Here is a 12,213-nt window from a genome sequence, read left to right as displayed (position 1 = left end):
GATCAAGTTAATGCATCCTTGCTGAAAAAAGTATTTTTTTTAAGGCAAACAGCATGACAAATCAAATCTGCACACCAGAGCGAGGTTAATCTGAATGCACGTTTGAAGATTTACGCCTGAATCTTTTTTTGGGAGTTTTGGGATGGTCAAAGAAAAACAAAACAGGAACTCTTGAAATCTGACTAAGGAGTTGCGTTGATGACCACCTAAAAATACACTCCACCGTTCCGGTGTGTTGCGTCAAACTCCCAACCACAGTGGCCTTGTAATCAACAAAACTATGAAAAAATCTAACCACCTTGCATGTCCTTATCTGTTATTATGCAATGAATCAACCGCTGAGAACAATCATATTCCGTCTCTGCCCTTATAAGAGGAGAAGTATCTGTTGAATGCCTCATCATAATAATAAAAAAAAATGGTTCATGAATGAAAATAGGAGTTTCAAGGAAAGAGAGGATTGTGAGGAGCGTTGGACTTCATCCAGTGAGCGAGTCAAGGATGTGAGGACGTTTTCAATGACGGTCAGCATGGTACACGCAAACACCTGTTCCTGCCATCAATATCAAGAAAGTAAAACTACACCAGTCAGAAATGCCAATGGCTACAGGCGGCAATTCATGCCAGGGCTTTTAAAGGGTTAGTTCACCCCAAAATGAAAATTCTGTCATTAATTACTCACCCTGATGTCATCCCAAACCCGTAAGACTTTTGTTCATCTTCGGAACACAAATTAAGATCTTTTTGATGAAATCTGAGAGCTTTCTGACCCATCCAGACAGCTACACAACGACCACTTTCAAGGCCCAGAAAGGTAGTAAAGACATCGTTAAAATAGTCCATGTGACTACAGTGGTTCAACCTTAAAGTTATGAAGCGACGGGAATACCTTTTGTGTTTTGTGTTCTCATTTCTACTTACACAGTGCAGTACTTTTTTACAACAGAACGCCAGCTAAAAACGGCGTCATAAACTTGCCCTAAATTCAACACGGGAGAGATTTTCTTTATGCACATTATGAGTTGCAATCTGACACGTTTTTCCGCCCTCATCGCCATCGGCTGTTTTTAAACAATCGGGTGATAGTGAAAATAATGAAAATAATTATTGGCTGATATTTCGGTCTCTAACAATAATAATAATAATAATAATAATAACAATCATAATTATTACTATTATTAAATAAAAATAAAAACTAATTCATAAATATTACAATTGTAATATTTCACTGTAGAAATAAAAAATACTTTAAGTACACATACTTAAGAAAAATTATATAATAATTATTTTATGTTACATTGCAACTGTAAAACATTAGCAGAAACTATGGCTGAATGATTTGGGGAAAAGTTTAAAAAGATTATTTAAAGTGTGATTTAAAATGCGATTTTAAAAAAAGTTTTCTGTGCATGTTTTGTAGGCCAGCATTTGTAATTATGTATCAATCTGGCTCTAAAACAATAACAACAAAAATAAATAAGATGAATGAATGAAATCTAAATAAGAACAAATATATTTTTGTTACAATTGAAATATTTCACTATGAAAAAATATATATATATATTTAAGAAAATAATAGTTATAATAACTTTTATTTTACTTTACAACTGTGAAGTTAATTTTCAATTATTTTAAAATAATATAGTTAATGCAACATGTAGGCCTATTCTCGGGCCTTGAGAATCAAAACTTATTGGCCCCAATCAAGTTTGCATTTTTGGGCCTTAGTAGTAAAAAGTTTGGGACCCTCAGTGGTAGAAAAAGACGCTATAATGCCTGATACAACGGCACTTGCAGCAGCATTAAACATGCATCAAGTATTATGAATTGTGCTAAAACATTTCAAGCACAGTCATTGACACATAAATGCAAGCCTGAATAGCAAGAATAGATTTTTTAGATTCCTACAGCTTTTGACTAATGAATTTCCACGACATTTCCAGTCATTTTCAGTGGATCATGATTTCATACTCACAAAAAGCTATTTCTTGCCTGAAAATCACAAAAAATCCCTGATATTGGTTTTCCATGATCAGAGAACCCTATAAAAACACATTTCTAAACAAATCCTAAATAACATAACTTTATTGTAAAATGTTGCATATTGTGATCCAACACCAGTTATTACACTCAATATTTTAGCAACAAACCAAAACTTTACCAAACTTTAGTCCAAGCAAATGCTAAATAACAGAACTTTAGTGTAAAATGTTGCATATTGTGATCCAACACCAGTTATTACACTCAATATTTTAGCAACAAACCAAAACTTTACAAAACTTTAGTCCAAGCAAATGCTAAATAACAGGGGCCGTATTCACAAAGCATTTTATCTTAGCACTAGGAGTACTCCTAAATCCCACTAAAAGATTTTAGCTAGAAGTTTTCTCTTAAAAGTTATTCACAACGCCTTTCAGACCTACTCTTAGTAAAGAAAAATGACAACTCCTAAACTAAGAGTGAGTCTTCGTTGCTATGGATGACGTCATTACTCATGCACGAGCTTGACTGAAGTGACCACTTTGATTGGCTGATGATTGTAACGCGGGAATGATTCCAAACACCTCCCCCTACGATGATGAGTGACAGGTGACAGGTCTGAAAATGCGTGCGCTACACAAGTAGTGCGAAGGACGGAAGATGATGAATAACTGAATAAATAGCCTAAATGAATAAAGAGTAAGGCAAAACAAATAACCTAGTAGCCTAATGAAACATATGGATTGATGCAATATCTTTGCAACATTATTGAATTAATCTGTCACTATATGCCTCTGCCTACGTTTGCAAAGAGAAGAACATTTTAATTTAATTAACAATGATACGTTACAATTAGTTTACATGCAATGAGTAGCCTAGTTTTGGTTGTTGTTGGTGGCGTTATTGCATCCCTCGTTATGCCTACAATGCAAAATTGTTCCCTCGCGATTGGAAGTTCCTGTAGCCGCCGCATACGCATTTCAAAACATCGCAACGTGAAATGCCACCAAAAGCGGTTTGTGAAGGTCTTAGTGAGTTAGGAGTCCTCTCGACTTCTTTTAAGCTGTCCCAGACTTAGGTGCTACTTTTAGGGCTAAAATGCTTCGTGAATTACTCTTAGTGAAAAAAATTAGGAGTCCTAAAGTTAGGAGTGACACGCCCATTATTTTTAGGAGTTGCTCCTAAATTCACCAATTAGGAGCTACTTTTAGCCTTAGAATTCTTTGTGAATACGGCCCCAGAACTTTAGTGTAAAATGTTGCATATTGTGATCCAACACCAGTTATTACACTCAATATTTTAGCACCAAATCAAAACTTTACAAAACTTTAGTCCAAACAAATGCTAAATAACAGAACTTTAGTCTAAAATGTTGCATATTGTGATTCAACACCAGTTATTATACTCAATATTTTAGCAACAAACCAAAACTTTAACAAACTTTAGTCCAAGCAAATGCTAGGCTAAATAACAGAACTTTAGTGTAAAATGTTGCATAATGTGATCCAACACCAGTTATTACACTCAATATTTTAGCAACAAACCAAAACTTTACCAAACTTTAGTCCAAGCAAATGCTAAATAACAGAACTTTAGTGTAAAATGTTGCATATTGTGATCCAACACCAGTTATTACACACAATATTTTAGCAACAAACCAAAACTTTACAAAACTTTAGTCCAAACAAATGCTAGCCTAAATAACATAACTTGAGTGTAAAATGTTGCATATTGTGATCCAACACCAGTTATTACACTCAATATTTTAGCAACAAACCAAAACTTTACAAAACTTTAGTCCAAACAAATGCTAAATAACAGAACTTTAGTGTAAAATGTTGCATATTGTGATCCAACACCAGTTATTATACTCAATATTTTAGCAACAAACCAAAACTTTACAAAACTTTAGTCCAAACAAATGCTAAATAACAGAACTTTAGTGTAAAATGTTGCATATTGTGATCCAACACCAGTTATTACACTCAATATTTTAGCAACAAACCAAAACTTTACAAAACTTTAGTCCAAACAAATGCTAAATAACAGAACTTTAGTGTAAAATGTTGCATATTGTGATCTAGGGGTGTAACGGTACGTGTATTCGTACCGAACCGTTTCGGTACAGGGCTTTCGGTTCGGTGCACGTGTGTACCGAATGACTGAATGCAATATTTTGTGTGCGGAACATAGGTACATTTTCGTGTTTCCACACGAACATATTAAGTGGCGGAAGTCTCCGCGTTCAGCGCAAATCCCGCCCTGCAGCTGATTCTAATGTTTTTTCCTATTAGACATTCTCTGGTTTTACCCGTGTTTTACCCGTCGTCACTGTAACAATGAAATAGACTGCATGGCGAAAAAAAGCTTTTCCGCTTCGTGTGCGCCGCCGCACTCTCCGTTCCGTGGCTTGCGCGCGCGCGCGAGTGTGTGTGTGTGTGTGTCGACGACCCACTGCGGTCTCTGCTCAATGTTCGAGTCCGTGTTTGCGCTGCGCGTTCTGCTCTGTCGTTAACGGCCCAAACACTCCAATCATGTACCGATCACGCACTGGAAAAGCAAAGTCCGCTCAAATAAGGTGAAATTTCTCAGTAGTAACTTAGATTTCTGTTTGCTGAGCTGGTATAGTCATGCTGGCAACAATGGTAAAATGACCTGCTCTGATCACATGCTCTGGTAATAATAGCTTTGTACTATAGCTTTGGACTATATTTTATTTTGATAATTATTAAAAAAGTGGGAAAAAAAAATCTTAAATTGATTATGTTGATTGATTATTGAAAAATAATAATACATTAATATATTTGTTTAATATTATTTTAATATAGGGCTATTTTCTGTTCCTGCACTGTAATCATAGTTATTTATTTATATTTTTCATTATATTTTATTATGTGATATTGGTTTGAGACTGAGAGTATTTTATTTAGTGGAGAACTTTGCAGCAGTATTTTATTTCTTATTCTTTTTTTATTTTATATCTATTTTATTATATTTTATTAAAAAGTGTTTAAAAAAAGTGTAAACAAATTGTTAAAAAAAGTTTATAGTAATAAACAACCTGCAGTTTAATGTTTGCATTTCTTTCCCTTACTGTACCGAAAATAAACCGAACCGTGACTTTAAAACCGAGGTACGTATCGAACCGTGATTTTTGTGTACCGTTACACCCCTATTGTGATCCAACACCAGTTATTACACTCAATATTTTAGCAACAAACCAAAACTTTACCAAACTTTAGTCCAAGCAAATGCTAAATAACAGAACTTTAGTGTAAAATGTTGCATATTGTGATCCAACACCAGTTATTACACTCAATATTTTAGCAACAAACCAAAACTTTACAAAACTTTAGTCCAAACAAATGCTAAATAACAGAACTTTAGTGTAAAATCAAGGTTGCATATTGTGATCCAACACCAGTTATTACACACAATATTTTAGCAACAAACCAAAACTTTACAAAACTTTAGTCCAAGCAAATGCTAAATAACAGAACTTTAGTGTAAAATGTTGCATATTGTGATCCAACACCAGTTATTACACTCAATATTTTAGCAACAAACCAAAACTTTACAAAACTTTAGTCCAAGCAAATGCTAAATAACAGAACTTTAGTGTAAAATGTTGCATATTGTGATCCAACACCAGTTATTACACTCAATATTTTAGCAACAAACCAAAACTTTACAAAACTTTAGTCCAAGCAAATGCTAAATAACAGAACTTTAGTGTAAAATGTTGCATATTGTGATCCAACACCAGTTATTACACTCAATATTTTAGCAACAAACCAAAACTTTACAAAACTTTAGTCCAAGCAAATGCTAAATAACAGAACTTTAGTGTAAAATGTTGCATATTGTGATCCAACACCAGTTATTACACTCAATATTTTAGCAACAAACCAAAACTTTACAAAACTTTAGTCCAAACAAATGCTAAATAACAGAACTTTAGTGTAAAATGTTGCATATTGTGATCCAACACCAGTTATTACACTCAATATTTTAGCAACAAACCAAAACTTTACAAAACTTTAGTCCAAACAAATGCTAAATAACAGGGCCCGTATCCCTAAAGATTCTGAGAATCCTCTCAGAGAGCTCCTAACTTAACCTAAAAATTCCTTGCCAGGAGTTTTAGCTTAGAAGTGATTCCAGAACATTTTCAGTGAACTCTGAGCAAGGAATGGATGGAAAATCCTATCTTAGTGAGGAGGTGTGGTTGACCCCGTTGCTAGGTATGAGTCATCATTTCAAAAGCCGTGATTGGTTGATCCTACAAGTTTGATGAAAATGAACTTTTGGTGATAATGAGCAAAGGATGTACCCTCAAATCAATAAACATAATTATACACTCTAATCTTATGCAGACTGTAATTGTAAATAATATTTCACATTCAAGAAAATATCTGGAAAATGAATAGTAAGCTGTAGGGGTTATTGCCTAACATTAGAATCTAAAATATGTGAAAACTTAAGCTCATTACACCCTGTTCAAATAATGATTCGTGTCTTATTTGCTCATATTAATATCCTAGCTGGCATATTTTGTACTTTCACTCCCATATGGACCATATTGAAAACAAGATGGCCTATCTCAAGGGGCTGTCCTTAATGAAGTAGAAATTGCAACGTTACAACTCAGTGTGGTCTTAACGAGGGTAACACGGCTCAGCTTTTATCAATGTCTGTGATTGCTGGCTGGTCTATTTATGAAGGCTTGTTAACAAATATCCTACAAACACATTTTGTGCAGCTGCTTAGGGGAACTCCTAAGCCACTAAAAGTCCTCTTCCCTGCTCTTAGCAGATCTCACCTTAGGAGCCCTTTTAAGCGCTAGGAATCTTGAGGAATAGCTTTTATATTAACTGGGATTTTCGTGTCACTTTTAGGGGAAATTCTAAGAAAACGTCATGACTCTGAGAATTTTCTTAGAATTTGGCCGCTAGGAGCCACTTTTTGCACAAAAATTCTTTAGGGATACGGGCCCAGAACTTTAGTGTAAAATGTTGCATATTGTGATCCAACACCAGTTATTACACTCAATATTTTAGCAACAAACCAAAACTTTACCAAACTTTAGTCCAAGCAAATGCTAAATAACAGAACTTTAGTGTAAAATGTTGCATATTGTGATCCAACACCAGTTATTACACTCAATATTTTAGCAACAAACCAAAACTTTACAAAACTTTAGTCCAAACAAATGCTAAATAACAGAACTTTAGTGTAAAATCAAGGTTGCATATTGTGATCCAACACCAGTTATTACACACAATATTTTAGCAACAAACCAAAACTTTACAAAACTTTAGTCCAAGCAAATGCTAAATAACAGAACTTTAGTGTAAAATGTTGCATAATGTGATCCAACACCAATTATTACACTCAATATTTTAGCAACAAACCAAAACTTTACCAAACTTTAGTCCAAGCAAATGCTAAATAACAGAACTTGAGTGTAAAATGTTGCATATTGTGATGATCCAACACAAGTTATTACACTCAATATTTTAGCAACAAACCAAAACTTTACAAAACTTTAGTCCAAACAAATGCTAGGTAAATAACAGAACTTTAGTGTAAAATGTTGCATATTGTGATCCAACACCAGTTATTACACTCAATATTTTAGCAACAAACCAAAACTTTACAAAACTTTAGTCCAAGCAAATGCTAAATAACAGAACTTTAGTGTAAAATGTTGCATATTGTGATCCAACACCAGTTATTACACTCAATATTTTAGCAACAAACCAAAACTTTACAAAACTTTAGTCCAAGCAAATGCTAAATAACAGAACTTTAGTGTAAAATGTTGCATATTGTGATCCAACACCAGTTATTACACTCAATATTTTAGCAACAAACCAAAACTTTACAAAACTTTAGTCCAAGCAAATGCTAAATAACAGAACTTTAGTGTAAAATGTTGCATATTGTGATCCAACACAAGTTATTACACTCAATATTTTAGCAACAAACCAAAACTTTACAAAACTTTAGTCCAAACAAATGCTAAATAACAGAACTTTAGTGTAAAATGTTGCATATTGTGATCCAACACCAGTTATTACACTCAATATTTTAGCAACAAACCAAAACTTTACAAAACTTTAGTCCAAGCAAATGCTAAATAACCGAACTTTAGTGTAAAATGTTGCATATTGTGATCCAACACCAGTTATTACACTCAATATTTTAGCAACAAACCAAAACTTTACAAAACTTTAGTCCAAGCAAATGCTAAATAACAGAACTTTAGTGTAAAATGTTGCATATTGTGATCCAACACCAGTTATTACACTCAATATTTTAGCAACAAACCAAAACTTTACAAAACTTTAGTCCAAACAAATGCTAAATAACAGAACTTTAGTGTAAAATGTTGCATACTGTGATCCAACACCAGTTATTACACACAATATTTTAGCAACAAACCAAAACTTTACAAAACTTTAGTCCAAGCAAATGCTAAATAACAGAACTTTAGTGTAAAATGTTGCATATTGTGATCCAACACCAGTTATTACACTCAATATTTTAGCAACAAACCAAAACTTTACCAAACTTTAGTCCAAGCAAATGCTAAATAACAGAACTTTAGTGTAAAATGTTGCATATTGTGATCCAACACAAGTTATTACACTCAATATTTTAGCAACAAACCAAAACTTTACAAAACTTTAGTCCAAACAAATGCTAAATAACAGAACTTTAGTGTAAAATGTTGCATATTGTGATCCAACACCAGTTATTACACTCAATATTTTAGCAACAAACCAAAACTTTGCAAAACTTTAATCCAAGCAAATGCTAAATAACAGAACTTTAGTGTAAAATGTTGCATATTGTGATCCAACACCAGTTATTACACTCAATATTTTAGCAACAAACCAAAACTTTACAAAACTTTAGTCCAAACAAATGCTAAATAACAGAACTTTAGTGTAAAATGTTGCATATTGTGATCCAACACCAGTTATTACACTCAATATTTTAACAACAAACCAAAACTTTACAAAACTTTAGTCCAAGCAAATGCTAAATAACAGAACTTTAGTGTAAAATGTTGCATATTGTGATCCAACACCAGTTATTACACTCAATATGTTAGCAACAAACCAAAACTTTACAAAACTTTAGTCCAAACAAATGCTAGGCTAAATAACAGAACTTTAGTGTAAAATGTTGCATATTGTGATCCAACACCAGTTATTACACTCAATATTTTAGCAACAAACCAAAACTTTGCAAAACTTTAGTCCAAGCAAATGCTAAATAACAGAACTTTAGTGTAAAATGTTGCATATTGTGATCCAACACCAGTTATTAGACTCAATATTTTAGCAACAAACCAAAACTTTACAAAACTTTAGTCCAAACAAATGCTAAATAACAGAACTTTAGTGTAAAATGTTGCATATTGTGATCCAACACCAGTTATTACACTCAATATTTTAGCAACAAACCAAAACTTTACAAAACTTTAGTCCAAGCAAATGCTAAATAACAGAACTTTTTTGTAAAATGTTGCATATTGTGATCCAACACCAGTTATTACACTCAATATTTTAGTAACAAACCAAAACTTTACAAAACTTTAGTCCAAACAAATGCTAAATAACAGAACTTTAGTGTAAAATGTTGCATATTGTGATCCAACACCAGTTATTACACAATATTTTAGCAACAAACCAAAACTTTACAAAACTTTAGTCCAAGCAAATGCTAAATAACAGAACTTTAGTGTAAAATGTTGCATATTGTGATCCAACACCAGTTATTACACTCAATATTTTAGCAACAAACCAAAACTTTAGTCCAAACAAATGCTAATTAACAGAACTTTAGTGTAAAATGTTGCATATTGTGATCCAACACCAGTTATTACACTCAATATTTTAGCAACAAACCAAAACTTTACCAAACTTTAGTCCAAGCAAATGCTAAATAACAGAACTTTAGTGTAAAATGTTGCATATTGTCATCCAACACCAGTTATTACACTCAATATTTTAGCAACAAACCAAAATAACCCCCAAAATCCATGCGCTGCATCTGAGGTATTAGCCTGCACTTCTAAATTTATGTTGTTAATTTTCACCTCACGGCGGCCTGAGCATCTGCCTCGTCTAAATTAAGATCTCTCCGTCTGCCAATGAAGCTTCACGGATCTCTGTCACGGTGAAACAGTCTAGTGCTAAAGCTTCAGTGTGTGTCTGCATGTGCACATAGCCTACTGTATATCAAAATCACATCAGCTAACAGTTAACACACTGAGTTCACTGCAGTCGCACAAGCACGTGTGAACAAGAGCAAGCTATATACATCTAATTCAGTTCAGAATTCATATAGAAGTTGATAGAAAGCAGCTCGGATCTTGTTGCGATCTGTGATCCGTTTAAACATTTGCCTGAATGTGATAAGCTAAGCAGCATTTAAGTCAATATACAATACTTTGTCTGTTAAACCTATTACATCTTTGTCTCAGTTCTCACTGTAAATTCATTTCAGTGGCTTTTCTTCACGCTGCAGATTGAAATATAACAAAATAAAATAAGATAAATAAGCATCCGGTACACCTGTCACTTATAACTGCCCATATAATAATAATTTATCATAAACTTTTTTATTTTATTTTTAGATTTCATAAATATGTAAATACACTGCTATGAAAGTTTTCTCATTTCAAGATCTCATACTAAACTCTCTGCTGGGAGCACTTTACACAACAACTTCCATTACGTTATATAATGCAGATCATTACGCAATTATTTTAGTTGCAAAGGTTTGAAACTTTGATCCAGATATGTCCATATAGGTGAGACCGGGGCTAGTTGTCACAGGATGTCTATTTCAGTAACTAAAAGGTTTTGTGTCAAAAGTCTAAATGCACAAATGTTGTTGTTTTTCCTCTAAGTTTTATGTTAGATTCAGACACAGTTCAAAAAAAAATTTGTTAGTTTTATCCTTCAAACAAAAAATCCAGTATCATCTTATTTTGCAATAGGTGTTGGTAACAAGTGAAAACACACACTCACACACTTGCTGTCTGGGTATTGCTGTTTTCACTCATTGTTTTGTGTTTCAAAATTACTATTTCAGTTTTGCTGCAAGGCATACACTGCTATTAACTATTAAATTAACTTCCAAAAATAATCCACCCTGAAATATTCCCTGGAATAAAAACTAGCCTCGGCTCGGGAAGAACAAGCCTACTGATCTGCATTGCATAATGGTTTGAAAGTCATTAGAAAGTGTTAAGTTCATTGCACATATTTAAACAGTTTCACCAGTGAGATCTTCATACACAGACACGGGCTACATGAGTAAATATTTGATGATGATGCTGTATCCTAAGGCGTTGTCTACTGTAACACACCATATACGCGGCACGAAACGCGACGCGACTACATCGCGGCTGTAAATCCTGTCGCGTCGCGTCGCTTGCAGCGTGGATGGAGTGAGCGCAGCTGATTCTCATTACAAGGACTAATAGAATAAATAATAAAGCGGTTAAAACAAATAGTCACATCCTTCTCTGAGCATACCAGACTTTGTAAAGCATGCATTAGAGAATCTGCATTATTTCAGAAGCTGTCAAACGCTCCATTCACAGACCTGTTTTTCAGCGGCTGACTCTTCAGCTCGTAATACGTTTTAGGCTCTTCGTGAAATTCATCTTCGACTTCAAAGTCGGCCACGATCCCCGATTCCGACTGCATTTTCAAAGTTGTCAACTTTCGTCCGCTCCCAGGTGGAAAATAATACGTCAGTTCAGAGCCGTGCTTTCAGACGCACGAAGTGCCACTGCCAGCCACCGTGATGTCAAGCTGTCAGTCACTCAGAGTCAGTCCCTCGCGCGCTCCAGTAGTCCGCTAGTCGCGCTCTGTAGTCCGTTAACTCACTCTACTGGTTAACTGCGAATGCAGCCAAATTAAGCGTGGAACTACAAATCCCAGGAACGAAGAGTCGACGACAGCCTTGTGTCAGCATCTTTTCATTGGCTGGCGCGCGAAAAGGGGGCGTTACCCTTACGGCAACGTTTTTGACTTGGCCACAAATATATATTTTTTTATAATTTTTATCAACAGTAACATTTTACTTGCTAAATTTTCACTTACATTTCATTAGATTTGTTTTCATTCTCCGCAGATAAACTGCCTTTTTTCTGTAAATAAATAAATAAACGTAGTTTACTTACAGTTCAATCAATGCCCGCGC

General features: G+C 34.2%; 1 protein-coding gene across 1 annotated transcript in view; it reads right to left on the bottom strand.

Moving 5' to 3' along the window:
- The window catches only part of mitfb (melanocyte inducing transcription factor b), a 65,382-nt gene extending 53,547 nt beyond the window's left edge, over window positions 1-11,835 (bottom strand). Inside the window, exon 1 of the mRNA XM_079848779.1 lies at window positions 11,611-11,835. Within this exon, the coding sequence (XP_079704905.1) occupies window positions 11,611-11,714 (104 nt within the window). The 5' untranslated portion in view covers window positions 11,715-11,835. The remainder of the gene's footprint in view (window positions 1-11,610) is intronic.
- Between the last annotated feature and the right edge of the window lie 378 nt (window positions 11,836-12,213).

Source organism: Squalius cephalus (assembly GCF_949319135.1).
Source record: "Squalius cephalus genome assembly, chromosome: 18".
NCBI classification, from domain to species: Eukaryota; Metazoa; Chordata; class Actinopteri; order Cypriniformes; family Leuciscidae; genus Squalius; species Squalius cephalus.
This window is presented reverse-complemented; position numbering and strand designations above follow the sequence as displayed.